Consider the following 27,024-nt stretch of genomic DNA (forward strand, 5'->3'; position numbering starts at 1 on the left):
ACAACAGAGGTGGAGGCGAGAAAATGTGTCCTGTTTGCCGGCCTGTCATCAGGTATTAGCAACAAAAGAAAGTTGGCGGAGTGGAAAACTGTCAGTATTTGCGCCCTTTCTTGTTTTTAACCTGTAGCACTTTGAGATTTAGCTCAATGTATAGTGCATTACAAATAAAATCATTATTATTATTATAGGGCCATAAATGCTGTGGGTTTGGAGAACCGGACCATGGCAGAAATTAAGAACAAATGGCCTGATGTAAAACTTTAAACTAAGTAATGAGTGGTTGCGCATCGTAACAGTGATTTTGTCATTCGTTTCACACCCTCAAGTTTAACAAAAGTTATTAAGTGGTAGCAGATTAAACAGAAGGCTATATAGCATTTACTGTTTGGAGTTTTGGCATTTTGATGTGATCATCCAAATTACTGATCAAACTTTTATTTTTATGTTTTTTGAATAGTTAACCTCATAAATGTAGTAGTTGTAACTTTATTTTGTAATGTTTGGGTGAGTTTTGGCACTTTTCAGTTAGAATTCGCCATGTTACAGAGCCAGACAAGACTTTACGGACAGTCCGCACATTCTCACGTCTGCTCAAAACTTTCCGTGACTGCCCGCACATTTTCACGTCAAGTAAATCTTTATACATCACAAATTGTGCGTGAAAACCAGCATACGCAAGCTTTTTGTGCGTATGCAACATTTATACATGAGGCCCCTGGTGACCTGGTGAAGCCAGAACAAGGTCAATGCTCTTAAGGCAGTGGAGATGGTTGTGGACTTCAGAAAGAACACAGCCCCACTCACCCCCATCACCCTGTGCAACTCCCCAGTCAACACTGTGGAGTCCTTCCGCTTCCCGGGTTCTATCCTCTCCCACGACCTCAAGTGGGAACTGAACAGCAGCTCCCTCAGCAAGAAAGCACAACAGAGGATGTAATCTGGCAGCAATCTGCCTTCCCTCGAGGCCCTGCACACCTCGAGGACCCTAAGGCGTGCGAGGAAGATTGTGGCCGACTCCTCCCTCCCTGGACACATCCTGTTTCAGCCACTCCCCTCCGGCAGAAGGCTGCGGTCCATCAGGCCCGCAATGCCACACACCACAAAAACCCATCCGCTGTTGGCCTCTTCAACAAGGCCAAGAGCTCACACTGACTAATTCATAATCTGCACTATGACAGCTTGCCACATTGCAATTTGCACTATATTACACTATTGGTATCTTTGTACTTTTTTTATCTGTTGTACTATTTGTATTTTTATATTGTAAATTGTTTGGCTACTTTATATTTTATTTTATATATTTTATTAGTATTAGTTAGACTTGTACCTTTAGTATAGTTAGACCACATATTTAAGTTTTAAGATTTCTATATGTTTAAGGTATGCACCTTCCTGCTAAAGTAAATTCCTTGTCTGTGCAAACTTTCATGGGAATAAAACCCTTTCTGATTCTTAAAGCCTTATCAGACACAGTGTGCATTGAGTGTGATACTGAGTTCAGGATCTAGGTGTTCGGAGGACGGAGCAGACATATTGTTTTTGCCTTCATGGTTAGAAACTTGTAGCTCACTCGCTTTCCTCGATGCAGTAGCAAGCTGTTGGAAACAATTGGTTTCAGAGCGCAGTGGTGCCGTAGTCATGTTGTGTTTAAAAGAGCCTTTATCCTCACAATAACAACATGAAACATACGTACAAAAATACAATGTATATTTACACTGCATATGTAGGATACTTCACAATCCTATAGAACTGTTGCAGAAGCAACATGCTGAGGTAGAGGACCATGGAGCTGAGGAGGATGACACACACACTCACCCATACACACACTCACACGTACACACACACCACACATACGTACACACTCAAACACACACACATTAACACACACAGACAGACTTAGGAGTGTTCACCAGCTGGGAGCCAGCCAGTTCAAACCCTTCAGAGCAAACTCAAACCCCAGGAAACAGGCCTGAAACAGAGAGAGAGATTACAGTATTATATTAATATGATATAACATCATTATTATTCTTGAGGGGGGTTCTTGTTTTATTACTTTCATGAATTTATTTTTTATAAGAGAGGGATAAAGACAGAGAGAGGGAGAGAGGTATTAACTGAGTAGTAATATCTCAAACGTAACAAGAGCGGGTATAATTTCCAATCTTATTGGGGTAAAATTTGAACAGATTAAATAAATTGAAAACATTTGTGATTTGTTATTTTAAATCGTTGTTTACATTTGTTGTTTTAAATCTTGTTTTCTTTTGCATTATGTTTTGATGCTTTTAATGGTTTTTATGTAAAGTACCTTGAATTGCCTTGTTGAAATGTGCTATACAAATAAACTTGCCTTGCCTAACCTATATGACTTAAACGTCCCTTAAGTTTTCAGTGATATGTTTCTGCATTTACTCATTGCATGTGTTCATTAATAAAGAACCCCCTTTAAAACAAGCTTATTCTAAATACGTTTTTCACTGGCAGTATCGCAGATGGAATCGCTATTACAATCTGAAAATATGCCTAAAAAATGTAAGTGAGCTTGAAATGTATTTTTGGAAAACTGTCTGATATAATAAGTATACTGGAAGCGATCATTCTCAGTAACAACATACCTTTCTTTAGACTAGCGCTCATGTGACCAGCTATCCACGTTGTAAGTAGGGAAAAGTGCATTCAACTTTGTGAGCTTCTCTTATGCTCCCTCTATATCAGGTTCTCAATCCTGGTAATTGATCCTTGTCCCTGGGTCTACTGTAGCCCTGCATGGTTTTAGATGTTTACCTGCTCCAAACTTAATGACTGGTTGTCAAAACAAAAGTTGGAGGCAAGATAGCCTGCAACTAATAAGTGTGCCCTCCCCCCACCTGTAACTAAGGTCTACTACTAAGGTGACTAATACTGTTGCTAGCCAAACTTTACTAGGGGATTGTTTGAATGCACCAGAATTGAATCTTTATGTATAGTCCACACATTCGTAAATATAGGCCTACATTTCAACAATATGGAAATGGATTATGAGGTCAATCAGATTAAATGAGCGAAAACAAGGCACAATTTTCCCATATCTGTCCATATCTTTTTAGTGCTGCCGGGAGAGAAACACCTGTGACACCCTACACCTAACCCTTTTCTTTAGTGTCTCGCGTGTAGCGTTGTGGTGAGATACACTGTTTTAAAACCACAGGTAATTATATTTTACCAATGAATCGTTTACATGTAATTGAATGTCATAATAAATCCTAAAACAAACATTTATGTGTGAGGAATGTCTTTTTTAATGATTGAAAACAGACCGCTGTCGTATGCGTCGGGCAACAAAGGTTAATAGGTGCATTTGACATGGACTGACTTCATGCAGCGCTGCAGGCAGCTGACTTGAAACAGTAAATTCTGGTTAGACTTTTTGTCCGACTTGAGACGGCGCCGAGGCTAGGTCACTGTGACGTGCCCATCAGAGTACAGTGAGATCGATTCCAGAACTGCCGGCTGTGTAGCCAAGCGCATTTTCTCAAGAGCAACTGCACGGGTTCTAATGACGACACAGCTATTTCATGATTGGCCAGACTCACACACGACAACTTTGACGCATGTTTTGTAATTATTCTGACACCTTCTGTTTCGCCAATGCTCAAATCCGGACCAAACTGTTTAATTGAATTAAACATTAGTTGAAGAAAGTGGTTGAATCTGTGATTTATAAAGGGAACATTGCGTACAGGTGTGCGTAGGATTTTTAATAAAAGTGTACGTACGACCAAAAGCCTAAAACGGCGTACGCAGGGTTTTAAAAATCTGAATTTGTGTGCGTACGCCATTTTAGGCTTTTGGGCGTACGTACACTTTTAGTAAAAATCCTACACACAGTTTTATAAATGAGACCCCTGGACTTTGCCATGTTCAGTAACTGGATAATTAAATAAGACGTTTCTCCTATGGCAAGCATTGTCAGTGCGTGAAAATCAGTTTGGTATTCAGTTCGGTATGATTAATTAAATGCGCTGCCAGCTCATTGAACCAGCCAAACAGATTACACTGAGTGGAGCGGTGGACCTTTCCAAGATGGCGGCCACACGGCTCGTCAGCGCCAGTAGCGGTCGATGCGGCGTCTATGCGGTTCTCCCTATATTAGACATTCTCTGGTTCTACTACAGTAGTCACACGTGTTTTGTGACGTTAGTGACATTTCTGACTGTGACTAGCTAGTTAGCCACCATTAGCTTCCCTTTTCTCCACAAAATCTTAAACTATACCTAAACCGTCAAACAGAACGTTTACGCGGATACAAGCAAACGGGACCAATACGCAACCGAAATGTCCATTTTAACACCGACATTGTTTATATAGTGCAAATATTCACGTTTTTTTGGGGTGAAAAATACTATAATAAATATGTGAGATAACAATAGATTGTGCTCTTGCCAAAGGCAAGCACACCTAATAACTGAGCAGTAATAACTAATGTTGGGAGTATTGAGTATTTACAGCGTTGGCAGGGAAGGCTCTTAGGAACACTGCATTGAAGCCCTTGTAGAGCGCTCTGGGCCCCTCCTCCTTCAACAGCTCCCTCAGCACATCCACCAGGCCCCGATACCTGCCATCTGCAGCTGCACACACACCATATACACACACACACACACACATTAGGACACATACACTATACACACACACACACATACATACACACACACTAACACATAAACACACACATAATCACATTTACAGACAAACACATTGTAAGTGGTCAACTAAGAAGGAACATGCCTGTGTTTGACAATGTTTATGACACATTATTTCAGAGGGCAGCGTTGGGACAGAGGGCTCCCCTGGTACAACAGGGTTGCTTAGGGTCACCATAGCAACACTGCTGCTGCCACTTGCCTCCCCCCTGACCCCTGACATCAGCTGACCTGTCTGGAAGTTGGACTTGAGGACGTCGGGGGGGAGAGCGATGACCCAGTTGAGGATGCCGGCTACTCCACCTGCCAGGAGGATTCTGGGAGTGCTGAGCTGAGAAACGCTGACACAAACACACACATATATTATATTAGGGCTGTCAAAGTTAACGCGTTAACGCAATCTCACTTTCAGGCGACAAAAAAAAATGTGTGTCGTTAACATAGGTTAACGGCTGTTAGGCCTATCTGAAGTTAAGTACACCCTTTTAATGTTATTTCCACCCCAAAATTTTTTATTGGGATAAAATTTTAACAGATTAAATAGATAGAATAATTTTTTGATTAATTACGATTAATCATATGAAATAATGCGATTAATCCCAATTAAATATTTTAATTGGTTGACAGCCCTAATATATATATATAAATATATATACACACATCACACCTGCCAGAAGAATCTTGGGAGTGCTGAGTTGAGACACACACACACTATGGATGGTTGATTCTAACATCTTTGCATTGGTATAATCCAATGTATTTATATAGAATTATGTGGTGACGGTGGCGGCAGCCGACGACCAACGAGTCAAAGAGCAGACGAGGAACCTGGTGGTGACGGGGTGGAGGGTCGCGCACTTGATAGAATGGACAAACTACACAGGGAGAGACTCGTATTTAAAACGCACGGGATCATGTGACAGCGTTAATTGATAGATGGGAGAGCAACTCGACCTGAACCCAGATGACTGCCCGACTTAGGAACAGAGGAAGTAGAGCGCTCTTAGCGGAATGAGTGAGTAGTGGACATTATCGAGTATGCCCGAGTGCAGGGATCGGTCTTGCTTGACTGAACTTGCGCTAAGCTTCCTTTGTGTGGAGACGTAGCTATGGCTAGCCACTCTAGCTCCACCTGTACCCCTAGCAAGAATAGTTTACCTTTTTTACATTCCAGCCTGATTTTATGTTCAGAGAATTTGTTTAATATGTGAAGCACACTTTTTAGTTCATTTATGATTTACTGTCTGACAAAGAAATAAATCATTATGTATCTTATTAAATTGCATAGCATCATATTATTTCACATCGCATTTCATTCAATCGCATCGTGTTGAATCGCACTGCATCGCAATAGGGTGAATTGTGTCGTATCACATTAGTAGTTGCTTTTATGTAGCTTTAATGTATTGGATTGTTGGCAGTGCATTGAGATGTGTATCGCATCATCCTCAGTGATGGAGATGCACATCCCTAACACACACACACACACACACACACACACACACACATATATATATATATATATATATATATATATATACAGTACTGTGCAAAAGTCTTAGGCACAATACAAATTCAAAAAAAGTTTAAGAAAAATGCTTTAAGAAATAATTCACTACAAAAATTAACAAAAGGTTTAGCAAAATTGCACTTTTATACTGCTGCACAAATAAAACAATTATTTTACATATATTTCTTGGATTAAATGTTGCATTCAAGTCTGATACACTTAAACGAAAAAATCTGAGATGTCGCCTACTAATTAATAAACTGCTTTGCGCAATTCCTGTGTTGTTCTTAATTTCGAATGAAATATTAATCATGAAAACTGCCTTTGTGTACACACCGCCCTCATCTAAACATGTAATTCAAGAAAAGCTGTAGCATTTCATTGAAGAAATACAGTACAAGACATTATTTGTGTAAAAAATCTTGGGTGCCCAAGACTTATGCACAGTACTCTATATATATATATATATATATATATATATATATATATATATATATATATATATATATATATATATATATATATATATATATATATATATATATATATATATATATATATATATATATATATATATATATATATATATATATATATATATATATATATATACACAAATCTCTACCCCACCTGCCAGGACGATCCTGGGAGTGCTGAGCTGAGACACGCTGACACACACACACATATATACACACACACAGACATCTCTACTTCAGCCTATACCATTCCTCTACTACAGCCTCTAAAGCAAAATCTTACTCAGCCTCCAGACTGTGGATGTATGTATGTACTGTATGCACAACATAGTGGTGTTGGCATGGCGGCAAGGGACTGACCTTTCACCCTCGGCTGTCAGTAAGTTCTTCAGGTACTCATAGGTGAGGAAGTACAGGCCGTTGGAGGGAACATCTGGGAGGGAGACCAGTCACATAGGATGGACATTCTATTACTTCCTGTTACATTCTAATATTCCACTACTTCCAGTTACAGTCTGTTACTTGCAATCCATGTCACATTATGTTGCTTCTGGCTATTTTGTGTTACTTCCTGTTACTTCTGGTTACATTATTATCATTCCTGTTGTGTGTGTATATATGTGTGTTACTTCATGTTACTTTCTGTAAATTATTTTTTGTTAATGTTATTTCCTGTTTGGTCTTTTTAGAATGTAACAGGTAGTATCAGACTGTAACAAGAACTAACAATGTAACATGTATGAATGCAGAATGTATTACTTTCAGTTTACATTGTTTTACTTCCTGTACAGCTAGTTACTTCCAGTTACATTATTTTACCTCCTGTCGCAGGACTAATGTTTAACCTTCATAGTTATTTATCAACATAAAAAAAAAGAACATAGACACACACATGCACACAGACAAGCAAACACACAATCTCTCTCTCTCTCTCTCTCTCTCTCTCTCTCTCTCTCTCTCTCTCTCTCTCTCTCTCTCTCTCTCTCTCTCTCTCTCTCTCTCTCTCTCTCTCTCTCTCTCTCTCTCTCTCTCTCTCTCTCTCTCTCTCTCTCTCTCTCTCTCTCTCTCTCTCTCTCTCTCTCTCTCTCTCTCTCTCTCTCTCTCTCTCTCTCTCTCTCTCTCTCTCTCTCTCTCTCTCTCTCTCTCTCTCTCTCTCTCACCTCTGAGGAGCGTGAGGACGGTGCCCTTGTACACACTGCGGATGCCCTGCTGCCTGTAGAGGCTGACAGCACAGTCCAGAGGACCCGCATACCTCAGCTGACCCCCACTGGCCTGAACCTGGAACACACACACACACACACACAAGCATATACACATACACACATACATACAGACACAGAACCCACACGCACACAGACACACACAATCTATTGTTACTGTGTTGGCGACAACCTGTTTGTAGTTTAAAATAATAAATTGAATCAACAAAACATAAATGATTCACAAACACACACACACACTTGCACAAATACACAAACAAAAACACACCCACACATATATCATCTCATGGGTCTTGCCTGCAATAAGCACTTGACTCTTTCCCCTGGAGCCACGATGACGGTGGTGAACACTCCAGCCAGACACCCAGCCAGATAGACCTGAGCATACCTACACACATACACGCACACTCACACACACGTAAACACATACATACACACACATACACACAGAGAGGGGAAATTAGGGGAGGGAGGAGGGTGAGGGTGTAGGGGGTGGGAGGATGACAGCCAATGGGGAGGCCCACAAACACAGTTATATTTAGAGTTCCTATTCCAACTATTCTAAATACACATTAACACCAGCAGTGGAGACACTTACACAAACAGTGTGAAGTATCATCTGAACACACACTTACACAAACACACTAAAGTATCATCTGAACACAGAGAGACTGAAAAACAGACAGACAGACAGACAGACAGACATGCAGGCAGACAGGAAGACAGACAGACAGGAAGACAGACAGGAAGACAGACAGACAGGAAGACAAACAGGAAGACAGGCAGACAGACAGACAGACAGACAGACAGACAGGAAGACAGACAGCAAGATAGACAAGCAGACAGACAGGCCGACAGACAATCAGACAGATAGGTAGACAGGCAGGCTGACAGACAGACAGGAAGACAGGCAGGCACACAGGAAGACAGACAGACAGGAAGACAGGCAGAAACACAGGAAAACAGGCAGACAGACAGGAAGACAGGCAGAAAGACAGGAAGACAGACAGGAAGACAGGCAGAAAGACAGGCAGGCAGAAAGGAAGACAGACAGACAAACAGTAAGACAGAAAGGAAGACAGACAGACAGACAGACAGGAAGACAAACAGGAAGACAGACAGGAAGACAGACAGCAAGATAGACAGACAGACAGACAGACAGCAAGATAGACAGACAGACAGACAGGCCGACAGACAATCAGACAGATAGGTAGACAGACAGGAAGACAGGCAGGCCGACAGTCAGACAGACAGGAAGACAGGCAGGCAGACAGGAAGACAGACAGACAGGAAGACAGGCAGGCACACAGGAAGACAGACAGACAGGAAGAAACGCAGGAAGACAGGCAGACAGACAGAAAGACAGGCAGGCAGACAGGAAGACCGGAAGACAGACTCACGTTAGGGGTTTTCTGGGGTCCGACTGCTGGAGCTGCTTCCCCAGACCGAAGCCAAAGAAGCTGATGGCCATCATAGGAGCCACCCCAGCCAGGGGGGCTCCCATACCCTTATACAGCCCCAACACACCCTGCACACACACATACAATACATACACACATACTACAAGCACCATACACATGTGTGGTGTGTGTATATGCGTGTGTGCATGCGTGACTGTGGGTGTATGTGTGCATGTACTGTATGTGTGTTTGTTTACCTCTTTGGAAACTGTCTTGCGGAAGCAATCATATGCCCCTGTATAGAGAGCCCCATTACCAGAGTGGACTTTAGGCTGTGTCTGTAACCTCACCTGTAAACACACGCACACACAGTCCTGTAACCTCACCTGTAAACACACACACACACACACACACACACACACTAGGGCTGCACGATTAATCGAATTTTAATCACGATCACGATTTCGGATTCCCACAATCAAATTTGCGTGATCGAGCGATGTTTAAAATGCGTCATTCCGTTCATACAACGCTCCCTATCAACGTTTTTTTGGAAAGCCAATCTAGCGCTCCGTAAACCAATAGGTGCGTTCGACATCGGCTGTGGCTGCATGAAACGACCAGCGAGGGTTGCCGCTTGCTGTCGGGGAAGAGTTATAAACGGCTCCTTAAGGCGGAAAATTTGTCATTTTATGTATTGGGCTATGGTAAACTCTTTCTCCAATCTGCAGTCTGCAGCCGGCTGCAGCGCTGCGTGGAGTCGAATACACCTAATGTCTGTTCACGTGCCTCCATGAGCCAGTCATAGTTGTTCCCTGCACCATACAGCTCAATTTCTAGATGTAGTCGGTTACAGACAGAGTAAAGTGAGGACAATTCCGCAACAGATAGAAGTCGGTCATAAGGCTGCTATCTTAACAAAGAAAACAAAAAAAAAACTACCTGTGACCTGCCTTCGCTAATCCCTAAAGCCTTATTTTAGATACAGTATAAGTTTAGATAGCTTGCAAATACAGAGGATAGCCTACCGAAGTTGAGTTAGCCAATGTCGTTAGCGATGCTAGCTAACGTTTGCTAGCTGCATAACTTTTAACTGGGTCTTGCAGCGCTGCTTGATTTACTGAAATTATTCTGAAATGTTATGTTCTACTAGCCATTAGCCTCTTTTAGCTTGGCACAGTTTTCCAAAGCCCCAGTGTAACTGAGACGACACAGTAAATAATTCCTCTTTCAAGTAATAAGCCCCCGTTCAATTGTTGAGCATTAAATTAGCTGCAAGGTCTGTAGAGATCTTGGGACTATGCCACTCGAGCGAACACAGATCTGTGTTTTGCTCATGCAGAATTCGGTTAAATAAAATCGGTAAAATAAACGTAATGAGTGGAACAAAAGATGAAGTAATGTGGCATTTTATTTTGTGTGAGTTTTAACTTGTCCAGTGGGGCAAGTAAATTTCTCTTCCACTTAGCCTACAAAAAAATCCACTTGTCCCAGACAAGCGGACAAGCCTTAATGCTGAGCCCTGCCGTATTTATTTTTTATTTATTATATATTATGAGTTTTATACACATCCATTATGCAAGTACAAAATATTGTGATAATAAAATTTGAGTAGGTTATAATCAACAAATAATCGTGATAATTAATCGTGATCTCAATATTAATCAAAATAATCGTGATGATCATTTTGGCCTTAATCGTGCAGCCCTAACACACACAGTCCTATAACCTCACCTGTAAACACACACAGTCCTGTAACCTCACCTGTAAACACACACTAATCTGTAAACACACAGTCCTGTAACCTTAGCTGTAAACACACACCAATCTGTAACCTCACCTGTAAACACACACACTCACTCCTGTAACCTCACCTGTAAACACACACACACACTCCTGTAACCTCACCTGTAAACACACACACACACACTCCTGTAACCTCACCTGTAAACACACACAGTCCTGTAACCTCACCTGTAAACACACACTAATCTGTAAACACACAGTCCTGTAACCTTAGCTGTAAACACACACCAATCTGTAACCTCACCTGTAAACACACACTAACCTGTAACCTGACCTGTAAATACACACACTCACTCCTGTAACCTCACCTGTAAACACACACACACACTCCTGTAAACTCACCTGTAAACACACACTAACCTGTAACCTGACCTGTAAACACCTACCTGTAAATACACCTGTAACCTCCCCTGTAAACACACACACCTGTAACCTTTTGTGTGGTTGTGTGAGTCAGCATGTATGTGAGTGTGTGCGAAGGGCTAGGACTGAGGCAGGATGGTGAGATTAGAGAAAGTGTGGTCACAGATAAAGAAGCACCACAGAGTGTGGTAAGTCTGACCAGACACACCCATATCTTATCTGCAACCAGAAAAAGCATCTCCCTTCATTTGCTGGTCTGAAAGCTCCCCAAGACACCAGGCAGAGGGTGAGGGCAACTACTCTGTCTGCTGTGGGAACAACTCTTACCCCAGGAGGGAACAGTTTACAGGTTAGATATAAATACTCACCGCCAATCACAACCAAGACAAACGTACTCTCCCCCCCCTCCTTCACTCTCTCTTATAATGCAAAAGGAGCTTGGGGGAACTTCAGCACACGCAGGGGACCTTAACGGTTGGAGTCACCTACTAGCGCGCTAAACCCTACAAGGTCAGCCGCCTCTGTCTCTCTCTTTGTAGCCTTCGGCCATTTCTCTCTAGCTGTGGGAAAACAATTTTCAAAAGAAAGGAGCCACACATCTCATCCTGCATGCTTGACAGATCAGCAGGTTAAAAACTAGACTTCCAACTTCCACTAATCCGCTTAGTGGTTTACCGCCCACGGCATGTAAGCCGTACCGCCACACGGTATTAAAATACGTTTCCATTCCAACTGCATTAGGCCTACAGATTGCCACCACCTGCTATTCCCGTGCGCACACGCATACCCAAACCCAACACACAGAATGTGCACCAGGCCTAAATGAAGCATTTGCGTAATGCTAAAATGGATAATCATTAACAGTTTGAATCAGTCACCTTGATGGTGTCGAGAGGGTGTCCCGCGAACAGAAGGCATGCGCCACCGACTCCTCCAGCCGCGAAGTTTTTAAGCGGAGAGATCCGCTTCTCCGCGAGCTCCCCGTTTCCCATCCTCTACCTGCTTCACCAAATACAACGGCGCTCTTGTCTTCACTCTGACGCTTAAAACCAGTCTGAACATGAGCAACACACTAAAGGTTTACATAAGAGCACGTGAATTATACTGGGTGAACGCACTGCAAGCCTCCTGTACTACGCCCGGAGTGCACTGGACTTAACATCATAAACTGTCAACAACTCTACTGATAAGCAGGCGTCTGCCGCACGGTGACGTCCTCTCGTGACCGTCCTCTCTCAGTACTACAGACAGGGTCTGTTTAGTGCAGAATGCTGTCTACACTGTGCCTTGCATTTGTTTTATGATGTTATAGATGGCATCATTAAATACAGCCACATGTCTGGGCCACGCAGTCTCTTCGTGTTTCTGTTTTCCTTAAACACATGCTTCGCAGACACAAATGCATGCGATTTTGTTATACATAAAAGTTACATTTACACATTTACATTTATTCATTTAGCAGACGCTTTTATCCAAAGCGACTTCCAAGAGAGAGTTTTACAAAGTGCATAGGTCACTGATAATAACAACAAGATAGCCTCAAACCATTGCAGGTAGCTAAAACAAGAAGCACACATTGTGAACAACCAAAAAATAAGTGCCAAAGGGAAGAACCATAAGAGCATGTAGTTAAACAAGTTACAATTTAAACAACATGAATCTTTAAGTGCAAATATACCTGTAGAAAAACCAGCAACAGTAAAAATAAAATAAGATTAACTAGAATAGAATATTTTGCAGCAAACAGTTTAAATCAGTTGCCACTAACCAACAAGAGCAACAAGTCATTGTGTCATTGTGAACAAGTTTTCAAACTTTGTTTGGATGTTCATGTTTTTTTTTTTTTTTTTTTTAACAAGTGGTCGCTTTAGGGTAACTCACACTGTAGTAGACTTGATAGTGAAACTTATCTGCGTTGATAACCTGGCAGATGTAGGCTACAGGCTGAAGTTGCATCTTTGTCTCCAGAAGGCGGTTTTAATGAGCGATTAACCTCCCACTCCAAAACGGTAGGCGACGGTAAAGCACCTTGCAACGGAATGCTGTCCGACAACCAGAACAAAGACAAGAAGAAGCCATCAGAACGCGTCTCTCAGGTTGGAGTCTGCAGGCGGGTATTTGAGCTGAAGCTCTCGGTATGTTATTTTTAATGAATGAGTTGAATTATCTTATTTGATATGAAACATTCTTGCAAACCCTTTTTAGACATTCTCAGTCTCACTGACTAAGTGTAGCATTAAACCAACTAGTCAGTTGGTCACTAAACAATAGCTTGAGCTAGAGCTACTGTTGCCTAAGTTTTTAGAACAGGAGCTAGCTTCAGCCGCGATACACTTAGCATGCTAGCTAGCTAGCAAAGAGAACGGTTCATTTGTTTAAACTTGCGTACGTATGAATTAGCGTGTGGTTTTGAAAACTAGCAAGCTAACTCAGTGCTGTTTCAAGTGTGTCTAAACGCGAAGGCAACTAATTTCTAAGGTTTGAGCAGAGAATGTCTAACAAGGGAGAACTGACACTCGGGAAACTTCCGGGTTCTGAACTTATTGCAGTTCCACTCTACTAGAGTGGAACCTCCATTCATTTGGCACTATTTCTATATGAGGGCGCTAACGGTGGAGTGCCGAATGAATGGAGGTCTGTGGAGCTATAACCCTCCAAATCCACTTTTCTCAGGATATAATTTACTGTCTAGTAATTTGAATGTTGAATTCGAAAGAGGAGGCAAAACATATACACACTGCTGGGTTTTAATTTTTTTTAAGTCGCTTTTTTGTCTTAAAAAGCCTTTTAAAATGTCAATGACTTCATACACATCGTCATACACATCGTACGACCAGAGATACTGCTTTACTTATACTTTACTTTATTTATATAATTATGAACCCCTTATTCTCTTCAATATGGTTAACAGTTCAGGTGTGTGATCGAAATATGAAAATTAATGTAAATATGAATATACATATAGGCATGCCACAATACACAATGGATGAGGGACAACCTTAGAAAATGGCGCCCAAACAAGACAATGTTGCCATTTACCCAGAATTCAACGCCGTGTGACGTCAACTTCGCATTCACTATAGTGCAGTGGTTCTTAACCCTGGCTGTTTATCAATCCGAAGAACATTCTTTTGAAGAACGTTCTTGCAAGCGTCCGGTCCTTGCGAGAATGGTCTTGCAAGGACGGAGAATGAATTGAGATGGTTAGGGTTTTCCTGGACTCGCAGCATTATGATAATCCCTCTACCTGTGATTTTACGTTTTCTGTAGCCCTTGCTAACTTACAGTACCTAATGTTAACTAGGTTATCGAAAAGTCGGAGCAAATTTACAAATTGGGCGTTTCATCAATAAAATAAGAACATTTTCAGCGACTACACTGCCTATTTCTCGTCACATTTTAACTTAGATGCTAATTTACACGTACCGTTTAGCTGAAATATGAAAAGTACAAAATTACAGCTGTGAGGTTTGTCCGCCTCGCTTGACATCTTGCAATGACTTCTGGGGAATCAGAAGCGTTCTCGCTGGTCAAGTCACCATCCGATGCATCCTCGATAAAAGTTGGGCAATAAAAGTTACTTGGGCAATGAAAGATGACGTCAAACGAGTTTGCAAGAAAACAAGAACGGAAAAAAACGTGGATTGATAAACAGCCCCTGTCCCAGGGAACCCCTGTCCTGCATGTTTTTGATGTTTCCCTGCTCCAACACAACTGATTCAAATAAATGGGTCGTTATCTAGCTCTGTAGAAGCCTGGTAACGAGCATGCATTTGAATCAGGTGTGTTGGAGCCAAGAAACATCTAAAACATGCAGGACAAGGGTTCCCTGAGGACAGGGTTAAGAACCACTGCTATAGTGTTGCTAAGGTTTGAGTGTCTATAGTGTCATAGTTAACTGTTGCTGTTGTCGCCTGAGCCCAGACCACGTGACCATGTCGCAGAGAAGGAAAGTGTCGCACGCACTGCAGTCCAGCTGCCAGACCAAGACAGCTCAGGTTCGATACTCATCTGACATATTCTGCTGTTTTGTCATTTGCTTCTGTCCCAGTGTTCTTATGTGTGTGTGTGTGTGTGTGTGTGTGTCAGCGATCAGAGACGTTGCTGGGTGATGATGAGGATGAAGAGGGAACCCAGCCCAGCTCTTCTCAGGTGCAAAGAGGTCTGGACAGACTCACACCTGCTCAGGTGGACCTTAAGGTGAAGCTCATACACTGTATAGACTTAGAACTTAGAACATAGACTGTGTTCTAGATGTCAGCAAGAAGACAATGTTCTAGATGTCAGCAAGTTGACTGTGTGTTTTTAGATGTCAGAGGTGGTGCAGTTCTTTCTGGTGAAAGATCAGAAGAAGATGCCCATACGCAGAGCAGGTAGTAAACACACACTGTCATATACATATTTACACACACTTGTTGTTTTTCCTGGCTGTAATGGTGTGTGTGTGTGTGTGTTGTTCCTGGCTGTCATGGTGTGTGTTCCTGGCTGCAGACATAGTGAAGCATGTGTTGAAGGAGTACAGGAATATCTACCCTGAGATCATGAAGAGAGTGGAGCGCACCCTCGAACAGGTACACGCTGCACAGGAAGTGCCCCTCTGTAGGACAGGAAGGGCTCATATGGTAGTAGGGATGTAAAGATGGTGCCATGTCTTGCAGGTGTTTGGTCTGAAGGTGGTGGAGATAGACATCAAGAACCACGTCTACATGCTAATCAACAAACTGGAGTCTGTGGAGGGAGCCGCTTTCAGTGTGTACGTCTCTCCTGCTGCACGTCTCTCCTCCTGCTGCACGTCTCCTCCTGCGACACGTCTCTCCTGCGACACGTCTCCTCCTGCTTCACGTCTCCTCCTGCTGCACGTCTCCTCCTGCGGCAGGTCTCTCCTCCTGCGGCACGTCTCTCCTCCTGCGGCACGTCTCTCCTCCTGCGGCACGTCTCTCCTCCTGCGGCACGTCTCTCCTCCTGCGGCACGTCTCTCCTCCTGCGGCACGTCTCTCCTCCTGCTGCACGTCTCTCCTCCTGCTGCACGTCTCTCCTCCTGCTGCACGTCTCTCCTCCTGCTGCACGTCTCTCCTGCTGCTGTACGTCTCTCCTCCTGCTGCAAGTTTCTCCCCCTGCTGCACGTCTCTCCTGCTGCACGTCTCTCCTCCTGCTGCACGTCTCCTCCTGCGACACGTCTCTCCTGCGACACGTCTCCTCCTGCTTCACGTCTCCTCCTGCTGCACGTCTCCTCCTGCGGCACGTCTCTCCTCCTGCGGCACGTCTCTCCTCCTGCGGCACGTCTCTCCTCCTGCGGCACGTCTCTCCTCCTGCGGCACGTCTCTCCTCCTGCTGCACGTCTCTCCTCCTGCTGCACGTCTCTCCTCCTGCTGCACGTCTCTCCTGCTGCTGTACGTCTCTCCTCCTGCTGCAAGTTTCTCCCCCTGCTGCACGTCTCTCCTGCTGCACGTCTCTCCTCCTGCTGCACGTCTCTCCTGCTGCTGCACGTCTCTCCTCCTGCTGCACGTCTATCCTCCTGCTGCACGTCTCTCCTCCTGCTGCACGTCTCTCCTCCTGCTGCAAGTGTCTCCTCCTGCTGCACGTCTCTCCTCCTGCTGCACGTCTCTCCTGCTGCTGTACGTCTCTCCTCCTGCTGCACGTCTCTCCTGCTGCTGTACGTCTCTCCTCCTGCTGCAAGTTTCTCCCCCTGCTGCACGTCTTTCCTGCTGCACGTCTCTCCTCCTGCTGCACGTCTCTCCTCCTGCTGCACGTCTCTCCTCCTGCTGCACGTCTCTCCTCCTGCTGCACGTCTCTCCTCCTGCTGCACGTCTCTCATCCTGCTGCAAGTTTCTCCTCCTGCTGCACGTCTCTCCTCCTGCTGCACGTCTCTCCTCCTGCTGCACGTCTCTCCTCCTGCTGCACGTCTCTCCTCCTGCTGCACGTCTCTCCTCCTGCTGCATGTCTCTCCTGCTACACGTCTCTGTGGGTCCTTGTGGGACGAGGAATCTGTGTCTTATATATATGTGTGCGTACGTGTGTGTACAGGGGTCCCAGCACTCCAAAGTCAGGCCTGCTCTTCGTCATCCTCAGCATCGTCTTCATGAAGGGAGGAGTTGTCAAGGAGAGTAAGGATCTAACTCCTCCTCCTGCTTATTACATCCCAGTTGTCAAGGGCCGGGTTTCCCAGATTCGTTAAGAAGCTAAGAGCTTCTTAACAAATCTGGAAAACCTGGCCAAGGAGAGTAAGGATCCAACTCCTCCACCTGCTTATTACATCACATCGCTATCCTGATTAGCTCGGTGAAATCCATCATGCTTTGTGTTTGCAGGCCTGGTGTGGAACACATTGAAAAAGCTCAGAGTGGATCCAGGGTGAGTGTGTGTTTGAGTTGACTGTGTTTTTAGAGCAGAAAGAGTGTGTGTGTGTCCACTGTACTATGTAGGAGTGGGCAAAATAATCAAATTTCGATGCATCGAAATATAATTGTTTTTCAATTCACATCCAGGACAAATTTGAATCAATGTGTTACGCTGTCCCCGATGGGCCTCTGGACTGGCAGACCGGGGTGGTGGTTCCCCTCTTTAAAAAGGGGGTCCGGAGGGTGTGCTCCAACTTTAGGGGGATCACACTCCTCAGCCTCCCTGGGAAAGTCTATTCAGGGGTCCTGGAGAGGAGGGTCCGCCGGATTGTCGAACCTCGGTTTCAGGAGGAGCAATGTGGTTTTCGCCCTGGCCGTGGAACAGTGGACCAGCTCTATACCCTCCGCGGAGTCCTGGAGGGTATATGGGAGTTCGCCCAACCAGTCTACACATGTTTTGTGGATCTGGAAAAGGCATTCGACCGTGTCCCTCGGGGGCTCATGTGGGGGGTGCTCCAAGAGTATGGGGTACCGGATTCCCTGATCGGGGCTGTCCGGTCCCTGTACGACCGGTGCCAGAGTTTGGTCCGCATTGCCGGTAGTAAGTCGAACTTGTTTCCGGTGAGGGTTGGACTCCGCCAGGGTTGCCCTATGTCACCGATTCTGTTCATTACCTATATGGACAGAATTTCTGGGCGTTGCCAGGGTGTTGAGGGGGTCCGGTTTGGTGACCTCAGGATCGGGTCGCTGCTTTTTGCAGATGATGTGGTCCTGTTGGCTTCATCGGGCCACGACCTTCAGCTCTCACTTGAGCGGTTCGCAACCGAATGTGAAGCGGCTGGGATGCGAATCAGCACCTCCAAATCTGAGGCCATGGTAATCGACCGGAAAAGGGTGGAGTGCCATCTCCGGGTCGGGGAGGAGATCCTGAACCAAGCGGAGGAGTTCAGGTATCTCGGGGTCTTGTTCACGAGTGAGGGAAGAATGGAGCGCGAGGTCGACAGGCGGATCGGTGCGACGTCCGCAGTGATGCGGGCTCTGCATCGGTCCGTTGTGGTGAAGAAGGAGCTGAGTCGAAAGGCGAAGCTCTCTATTTACCAGTCGATCTACGTCCCTACCCTCACCTATGGTCACGAACTATGGCTAGTGACCGAAAGAACGAGGTCGCGAATACAAGCGGCCGAAATGACCTTTTCTCTGCAGGGTGTCCGGGCTCTCCCTTAGAGAGGGTGAGAAGCTCGGTCATCCGGGAGGGGCTCAGAGTAGAACCGCTGCTCGTCCGCGTCGAGAGGAGCCAGCTGAAGTGGCTCGGGCATCTGATTAGGATGCCTCCTGGACGCCTCCCTGGTGAGGTGTTCCGGGCACGTCCCACTGGGAAGAGGCCCTGGGGAAGACCCAGGACACGCTGGAGGGACTATGTCTCTTGGCTGGCCTGGGAACGCCTCGGGGTCCCCCAGGAAGAGCTGGTGGAAGTGGCCGGGGAGAGGGAAGTCTGGGCCTCCCTGCTTAGGTCGCTGCCCCCGCGACCCGATCCCCGGACAAGCGGCAGATGATGGATGGATGGTGTTACGCTGTACTCCATTTGCGTTATGTCTAAATTAGCGCTATATGGTAATTGCAGTCAGTGAAAGCGGCCTTGGACCCCATTAAGTGCGTAGCATACACCATCAATCTTCCTACACAGCGAGGACTGCCTGCTAAGCTGGGTTGAGAAGAGTGACCGCCCTGACCCCTAACGCCCTGACCCCTTGACCGCCTGACCCCTTGACTGCCTGACCCCCAACCCCCTGATGACCGCCTGACCCCTAACGCCCTGACCCCTTGACCGCCTGACCCCTTGACTGCCTGACCCCCTAACGCCCTGACCGCCTGACCCCCTAACTGATTTTTGTAGGCTTGGGCCTAGAGTAAACCCCTTTGTTAAATTAGAAATATTATAAGAGATTTTCAATTTACATATTTTGCAACATCTTATCTAAAACATTTTTATAAAATGTTTTTATTTATTTAATCGAAAACAGTCGAGCCGTGAACATTGTATCGAATTTTGTATCAAATTGTGAGAACCATGTTGTCCCACCCATAGTACTAAGTCAGTGTGTTGATCAGCAGGGAGAAGCACGAGGAGTTTGGAGACGTGAAGAAGATGGTGACTGACGAGTTTGTCCGCCAGAGGTGAGACTCTCACACACACTTCCTCTCACAGTCCCCTCCACACCTAGGTATGAACGTCTCTGTAGGCTGCTAGTGTGTCTGCGCTGGTGTGTCTGCGCTAGTGTGTCTGAGCTGGTGTGTCTGAGCTGGTGTGTCTGAGCTGGTGTGTCTGAGCTGGTGTGTCTGAGCTGGTGTGTCTGCGCTGGTGTGTCTGCGCTGGTGTGTCTGCGCTAGTGTGTCTGAGCTGGTGTGTCTGCGCTATTGTCTGAGCGTGGCTCAGATGTTAAGGGTGCTTGCTCAGTAATCATAAGGTTCAATCCTCATCCTCACTAGGTTGTGTCCTCCATACTGGTGTGTTCAGAGCAGGTGTCTCTAAGACCATAGTCATCTGTTTATACCACGCCACACATCAACAGGAGCTGGAAGAGACCCAGACTCCAGCAGAAGTGTCTGGTCCAGCTAGTCTCCTACACAATACACACACCAACCCTAACCCACATTTTACACACTCACCCAATGAATACCACTACCGCACACACCTATAATTTGAATGTTAGCCTTTACATGTGAATGCTTCTGTGTAAAGGTCCCGCATGTCATGCATCCTGCAACAACAGTGTATTCATTTAGCAAATGCTTTTATCTAATAGCAGTCGTTATGCATCCTGACCCTGTGTGTGTGTGTGCGTGCGTGGGTGCAGGTACCTGGAGTATGTGCGGGTGCCTCACACCGAGCCTGTGGAGTTTGAGTTCCGCTGGGGTCAGCGTGCCGACATTGAGGTGTCAAAAGTCAAACTGCTGGAGTTCATGGGTCAGGTGAGCTCGTACTGAACACTGGTTGGGTGACTTGTATTCCATGTGTGTGGTTAAAATAGAATCTTTATTGTGGTGGTGGGGGGACTAGCACGGGCAAGGTATATTTCCTTAATATCAGGGGGTGTGGGGGGTTAGACGTCATAATGTGTGTGGGGATGGTTGAGGTTGATAATTGTGTGTGCGTGCGTGCGTGCAGCTTCATGACCAGGACCCTAAGAGCTGGAGCCAGCAATACCGGGATGCAACGAGCCCTGCCCCCGGCACAAGCAGCCAACGGCAGAGCAGCCAGAGATGACCTGCATCCACCCACCCTATCCAATAGGAGAGCTGCCACAAAACCATCCATCCAATAGGGGAACTGAAAGATCTGAGCCCCTCTGTCTCTTTATGTCTGTCTGCCTGTCTCTCTGCCTACTTTTGTCCCTGTGTTTGTCAGTAGAGGGGACATGTTGAGGGTTGTCAGTAGGGCATGAAACAAAAGGGCGAGTCCTTTTTAGTTTGTGACGTTTCATATTGACTCAATGTAAGTCTGTGAACTTTCTTTTTTCCAGTTCAACATTAAACAGATTTTATAATAAACAGGTTGTCTTATTTCGTGTTGTCACAGAAACCAACACTCCGGTACCAAGTCGGTACTCAAAAGGGTACGATACCAGAAGCTCTGAAGGAATGGTAGTACAGTAGAGTTGGGAACTTTCGAATGCTGACAAGCAGTGTTTGTTTTTCTTGTTGCCTTGCTCGATGGACTAGCTTTCGGTTGTAGTGCGTTACAGCCAGGACATTTAAAAAGGTTTGCAATGACAAGAAACAATATTGATCATGCCACCAAACACAGATTAACACTAAAGTGACAAGCCTGGCTAAAAAGAAAGTACTGTAAAGTACTGATAACAGAAAAATACATTAAGTATTTGTACTAAGTTACTTGCCATCTCTGATCTGTATCTCTGTAGTAACAGTGACAGCACCTTAAATCTTGGCTGATTGTTTAGAGATTAAAGGAATTTGCACATTAATACAATTTTAGAGTTTGTGTAATGAAGACAGTTATAATATTTCTGTTCACACATACTATCGCTATGACAGACAGGTCAGGGTCAGTACTGGGGTCAGAGTTCAGGGTAGCAACAGTCAGATATAGTCTTGCTAATACAACAGCTTGACAGTATTGCTATGACAACAGTCAGACATGCAGTATTGCAATGACAACAGCCACAGTGTTGCTATGACAACAGACTGGTCCGAGGTCAGGGTAAGACAGGTCAGAGGTCAGTCCAACCCTGGATGGAGTCCCGTTGACCAGGATGTGTGGTGGTTCTGAGCTGTGCTCCAGATAACAGCACCGTCTCACCCCACAATCAGGACTGGTTTCTATAAGGACTGGTTTCGCTGTCTGGTTTCAACACCAGACAGCGAGGCTAGTGTTGGTGGATCCTCCCTGGCTCCGCCCCTCTACACGTGTTCGGGGACGGTCAACAGCGCCTCCTCTGCTTCTCGGTCCACATCTACATTCTGGAACACAGAAGGGGGGGTCTGAGAGTGTGTGGAGTGTGTAAGTTGTGTCGGAGACTGTGTGTTTGAGTGTGTGTGTCTGACAGTGTGTGTACCTGCAGGCTGAGTATGGTAAGGTCTTGCAGTGTTTGGTTGGGGGCGGGACTTGGCATTGGGTCATCACAGTCTAGGCTCTCCTGGGGACCAGAGGGGCGGGGCTTAAGTATTATACACCTATAGGGTCTGCTCTGATTGTTCAGAATCAGGACTGGCCCCAGGTCACAACCTCATCTCTGAGTCGGCTGCTTCAGACTCACCTGAGCTTGATCAGGGATTGGACATTGTGTGAGTGTGTATGAATGTGTGTTGTGACAACCCTGGAGCCAGTAGCCAGGCTAGAAGGCTTCAGCAGCACTCAAGTACTCTTGAAACAAAATTTGTCTAAAACCAACAATTTAATTATGAAATGCCCCTGGAGCATATTCTGTGCAAACAGTCAGCAAACAAAAAGCCCAGCAAACACAACAGCTGTTCCATGTTGTCTATTGCTAGTGAGAATGCTTCTGTTTTCCTCAAATTGGTGTTTGGACTGGGAAAAACACTCCTCCGCTAAAACTTTGACTCTTCTGGTTGCCATGTTAGCTGACAGCGGCACTTGTTTAATTATTATATTGTATAATTATTGTTTCCTATTGGTTTAAAACTTCGGCAAACATCCATATCGATTGCACATTGTTAAATTAACTCGGCATCTGCAAATGGCTTCTTAGCTCTTGCAAGCTTCCAAGAAAAGTGTAACGAGGCAACGGTTGCGCTCTCTTGTGCCGATGTTGTTATACACATAGTTCAAACTGAGTGCTTGTATGATGTTATTATGCTTGCCATTTTTTTTGCGAAGGTCAGATTTTTCTGGGTAGTTTGCATTAAAACTGGCAGCATTAATACAGTTAAAGCTGTCAGCACGGGCCAGACATTTGGCTCTTGCAGGCCGGATCTAGCCCGCGGGCCGCTAATTGGGGTTGGCTGTGCTAAACTAATGTTCTGCTAGAGGTAGTCATGCGTGTTTTCGTGACGTTATGACGTTAATAATGTCACGTCAGTGACTGTGGCTAGCAAGTTAGCCACCGTTAGCTTAAATTTTCTCCACAAAAACTTGAATTAAACTTAAACCATTCAACGGAACGTAAATAAAAATACAAGCAAAGCAATCGCTACCAAGACAAAACTTTTGACATCGACGTTTTCTATGTAGTCCAAATATTGTTGAATGCTTAGGGGTGGGGAAAGAAACATTAAGAATGATAAAATAAACGTTATGTTGCTATTTACGTTGTGTCTCATCTCGTTTTCATCATGTGATAAAGGTTTGTTGACAACGATATTCAGTCATAATTTTTGTTGACGAAAGCAACACTAGTTGTCACGGTGAGTTAGTGTGTGTGTGTATTCACGCGAGTGTGTTCATGATGACTCACCACCGGCCTATCTCTGTGTGTGTTGACAGCTTCAATGTTGAGGAAGAGAGATTCCACCTTACAACCTGAAGGAGAGAGAGGAGAGGATAGAGAGGATCAAGGTGGGAGAATGGTCTTAGTTGATAAATCTGTAAACTTATAAGTCGCTTGCATACACCTGGGCCGTCATGTATAAAAGCTTTCATATCAGAAGATGGCGTACAGCCAAAACTTGAAAAGTACCTACGCACAGAAATATTTACATGCTTAAAACCGGTCATACGCCAGGTCCTGTGCACCTTTCCTTTATAAATCACAATCAACGTGAGATTGACTGCACGTGAAGGAGCCACTGACCCCGCCTTGCCCCACCCCATAAATGAATATGCAGATGGCCTATAAATGTGCCCCTGAAGTCATTTCTTTGTCTTAATAAAAATGGCTAAACATGCTAAAAAAAGAAAGAATCACACACTGTGAGCTCGAGGTCCTAATAACAGAAGTGGAGGCGAGGAAATGTGTCCTGTTTGGCGGCCTGTCATCCGGTATTACCAACCAAAGAAAGTCGGCGGAGTGGAACACTGTCACTAAGGCCGTGCATGCTGTGGGTTCAGAGAACCGGACCTGGCATAAATTAAGAAGAAATGGTCCGATGTAAAACTCGACATTATCCAGAGTCAGACTCACAGAGACAATGCATTGCCAATCTTGTAGTTGCACAGCACAGTGAGTATTTCATCTGTGGAAAACCTTGAGCATGCAATATTTACCATATACAGAGGGTGACATGCATTTCCTGAGTGATTTTGTTGTTTGTTTGACACCCTCAAGTTTAACAGAAGTTATTAAGTGGTGGCAGATTATACAGTCGCATTTCCTGTTTGGGTTTTGGCATTATTTGGCATTATTTTGGCAAATTACAGACCAATATATAACCTTCCATTTATTAGTAAAGTACTGGAAAATATAGTTTTAGTCCAATTAAATTATTTTCTTGAAGAAAATAACATCCTGGAAGTCTCGCAGTCAGGTTTCAGGAAATATCATAATACTGAACCTGCTCTCACCAAAATAATTAGCGACCTCAGACTAAACTCTGATGCAAACAAAGTCTATATCTTTATCCTGCTAGATCTCAGTGCAGCATTTGATACCATTGATCATGACATCCTAATCAATAGACTGGAAAACCTTATTGGGTTCACGGATAGTGTATTGAACTGGATGAAATCATATATCACAGGAAGGAAGTTTTATGTTAGTTTAGGAGACCATAGGTCCAAGAAACTTGAGAACTGGTATGGGGTTGCTCAAGGAAGCTGCTTAGGTCCATTACTTTTTTATATTAGGGAAGCAAACACGCTAGACATTTTTAAAAGACAGAGGGTTTTACTACTTGTATTAGTTATATTATTGTTGCTATTTTAATTATTACTTTATCACTTGTATTATTGTTTTTATTGATTTTATGTAAAGCACCTTGAGCTACAATTCTTGTATAAAATGTGCTATATAAATAAAGTCTTACTATATTTTGTATTGTTTGGTGAGTTTTGTCACTTTTCAGTTCGACTTTGCCATGTTACAGAGCCAGACAAGACTTTGCGGACGGTCCGCACATTCTCACGTCTGCTCAAAAGTTTGCATGACGGCCCGCACATTCTCACGTCAAGTACATTTGTATACATCACACCGTGTGAGTGAAAACCAGCATACGCAAGCTTTTCTTGCGTACGCAACGTTTATACATGAGGCCCCTGGAAACCAACAGGAGAGAGATGAAGATCAGAGAGATGGAGGTGAGAGAAGGGGAGGAGAAGGGAAGGGAGGAGAGAAAGAGGGAAGGAGTGAAGGGAGGGGAGGAGAGAAGGAGGGCAGAAGAAGAGAGAAGAAGGGGAGGAGAAAGGAGGGGAGGAGAATGGAGAGGAAGGGAGGAGAGGAGGGAAGGAGGGGAAGAGAGAAAGAGGGGAGGAGAACCTCTCTTCTCCCTCAGAGGAGAGGAGGAGGAAAAAAGAGAGGAGAGGAGGGGAGGAAAGAAGAGAGGAGAGGAGGAGACTGACCGTAGGCCACTGGTGTGAGCTTCAGCACCGTGTGCAGGGGGCACTTGAGGTAGGGCAACTCATCTGTACAGGGGGAGGGGCAAGGTAGTTAATCATGGAATAATACTGTATTAATAGTGTTAATTTGGAAGACACTTTTATCCAGTGGGATATACACGGGGGTTGAAGGTGCTCTGGGTTAGGGTTCACCCCCACTGGCCTGGCTATCCACACTGAGGCTATCCACACTGAGGCCTGGGGCTATCCACACTGAGGCCTGGGGCTATCCACACTGAGGCTATCCACACTGAGGCCTGGGGCTATCCACACTGAGGCTATCCACACTGAGGCCTGGGGCTATCCACACTGAGGCTATCCACACTGAGGCCTGGGGCTATCTACACTGAGGCCTGGGGCTATCCACACTGAGGCTATCCACATTGAGGCCTGGGGCTATCCACACTGAGGCCTGGGGCTATCCACACTGAGGCTATCCACACTGAGGCCTGGGGCTATCCACACTGAGGCTATCCACACTGAGGCCTGGGGCTATCCACACTGAGGCTATCCACACTGAGGCCTGGGGCTATCCACACTGAGGCCTGGGGCTATCCACACTGAGGCCTGGGGCTATCCACACTGAGGCCTGAGGCTATCCACACTGAGGCCTGGGGCTATCCACACTGAGGCCTGGGGCTATCCACACTGAGGCCTGGGGCTATCCACACTGAGGCTATCCACATTGAGGCCTGGGGCTATCCACACTGAGGCCTGGGGCATTAGTTTTACCTGCAGTCTTGTCCAGGAAGTAGGCGAGCAGGCAGCGCATGACGGCCTGGTGACAGACGACAAGCACATTCTCCTGACGCTCAAGCTCCATGATGACCGGCTCCAGACGCTGGACCAGGTCCTCGTAGGACTGACAAACACACATGCGCACACCATAAATACGTGTACACCATATATACACGCACACCATGTCTACACACTATTTAGTTCTATCGAGGGTCTTTTTGTTGTTGGTGTTGTTCAACTTTAATGCAGTGTTTTTATTTTGATGGGCCTATTTACACAACCCGCTCATCCAAACAGCCCTGCACACCCTGAACAGGTCACCTTCCAAATTAGAACTTCACACGATGCCCGGTTCTTGAGATTATCGAGTCACAAACACATGAACACACAGACATTCCTGGTATAATGTAATGAAATGAAATATAGTGTAATGAAATAAAAAAGAACACTGTATTCCCTGATGTCTAAGTGATCACAGAGTCA

At 45.1% G+C, this 27,024-nt stretch overlaps 3 protein-coding genes and 1 non-coding gene across 12 annotated transcripts in view; 2 read left to right on the forward strand and 2 right to left on the reverse strand.

Annotated features, from left to right (window-relative positions):
• Positions 1-1,641: 1,641 nt before the first annotated feature.
• LOC146252742 (mitochondrial carnitine/acylcarnitine carrier protein-like) lies at positions 1,642-12,649 on the reverse strand. Of its 3 annotated transcripts, XM_084679755.1 has the most exons (9): positions 12,333-12,649; positions 9,543-9,635; positions 9,286-9,413; positions 8,183-8,273; positions 7,826-7,943; positions 7,026-7,098; positions 4,911-5,020; positions 4,486-4,607; positions 1,642-1,969 (listed from the first exon to the last, which is right to left on the reverse strand). In XM_084679755.1, exons 1-9 carry the CDS (start codon positions 12,444-12,446, stop codon positions 1,907-1,909), a joined length of 912 nt encoding a protein of 303 aa, XP_084535881.1. In that variant the 5' UTR covers positions 12,447-12,649; the 3' UTR covers positions 1,642-1,906. The 3 variants fall into 3 exon arrangements, with proteins under 3 accessions (XP_084535881.1, XP_084535880.1, XP_084535882.1); XM_084679754.1 differs by having other exon boundaries at positions 9,286-9,635; positions 12,333-12,608; XM_084679756.1 differs by lacking the exon at positions 1,642-1,969 and having other exon boundaries at positions 4,556-4,690; positions 9,286-9,635; positions 12,333-12,629.
• Positions 12,650-13,429: 780 nt separating this feature from the next.
• On the forward strand, positions 13,430-21,341 carry ndnl2 (necdin-like 2). Of its 4 annotated transcripts, none has more exons than XM_084679751.1 (11): positions 13,430-13,589; positions 15,379-15,452; positions 15,544-15,654; positions 15,764-15,827; positions 15,946-16,025; positions 16,113-16,207; positions 17,479-17,558; positions 17,763-17,805; positions 19,902-19,967; positions 20,648-20,762; positions 20,959-21,341. In XM_084679751.1, exons 2-11 carry the CDS (start codon positions 15,390-15,392, stop codon positions 21,055-21,057), a joined length of 816 nt encoding a protein of 271 aa, XP_084535877.1. In that variant the 5' UTR covers positions 13,430-13,589; positions 15,379-15,389; the 3' UTR covers positions 21,058-21,341. The 4 variants fall into 4 exon arrangements, 3 of the variants coding, with proteins under 3 accessions (XP_084535877.1, XP_084535879.1, XP_084535878.1); XM_084679753.1 differs by having other exon boundaries at positions 13,431-13,589; positions 19,905-19,967; XM_084679752.1 differs by having other exon boundaries at positions 13,433-13,589; positions 15,374-15,452.
• On the forward strand, positions 20,295-20,421 carry LOC146252744 (small nucleolar RNA SNORA11). The gene has a single exon (XR_014732188.1). It is a non-coding gene; the product is annotated as a small nucleolar RNA SNORA11 (small nucleolar RNA).
• A 437-nt stretch (positions 21,342-21,778) lies between the features above and the next one.
• Positions 21,779-27,024, reverse strand: part of LOC146252745 (6-phosphofructo-2-kinase/fructose-2,6-bisphosphatase) — a 15,950-nt gene continuing 10,704 nt past the window's right edge. Inside the window, exons 11-15 of one of the 4 annotated variants that reach the window (XM_084679745.1) lie at positions 26,536-26,665; positions 25,768-25,830; positions 23,729-23,793; positions 22,370-22,450; positions 21,779-22,295 (exon numbers count right to left, since the gene is read on the reverse strand). In XM_084679745.1, the coding sequence (XP_084535871.1) occupies positions 22,215-22,295; positions 22,370-22,450; positions 23,729-23,793; positions 25,768-25,830; positions 26,536-26,665 (420 nt within the window). In that variant the 3' untranslated portion in view covers positions 21,779-22,214. The remainder of the gene's footprint in view (positions 22,296-22,369; positions 22,451-23,728; positions 23,794-25,767; positions 25,831-26,535; positions 26,666-27,024) is intronic. The other 3 variants (XM_084679746.1, XM_084679748.1, XM_084679749.1) reach the window with 3 other exon arrangements.

Source organism: Hypomesus nipponensis, chromosome 18 (genome assembly GCF_054491055.1).
Source record: "Hypomesus nipponensis isolate SF chromosome 18, ASM5449105v1, whole genome shotgun sequence".
Classification (NCBI taxonomy): domain Eukaryota; kingdom Metazoa; phylum Chordata; class Actinopteri; order Osmeriformes; family Osmeridae; genus Hypomesus; species Hypomesus nipponensis.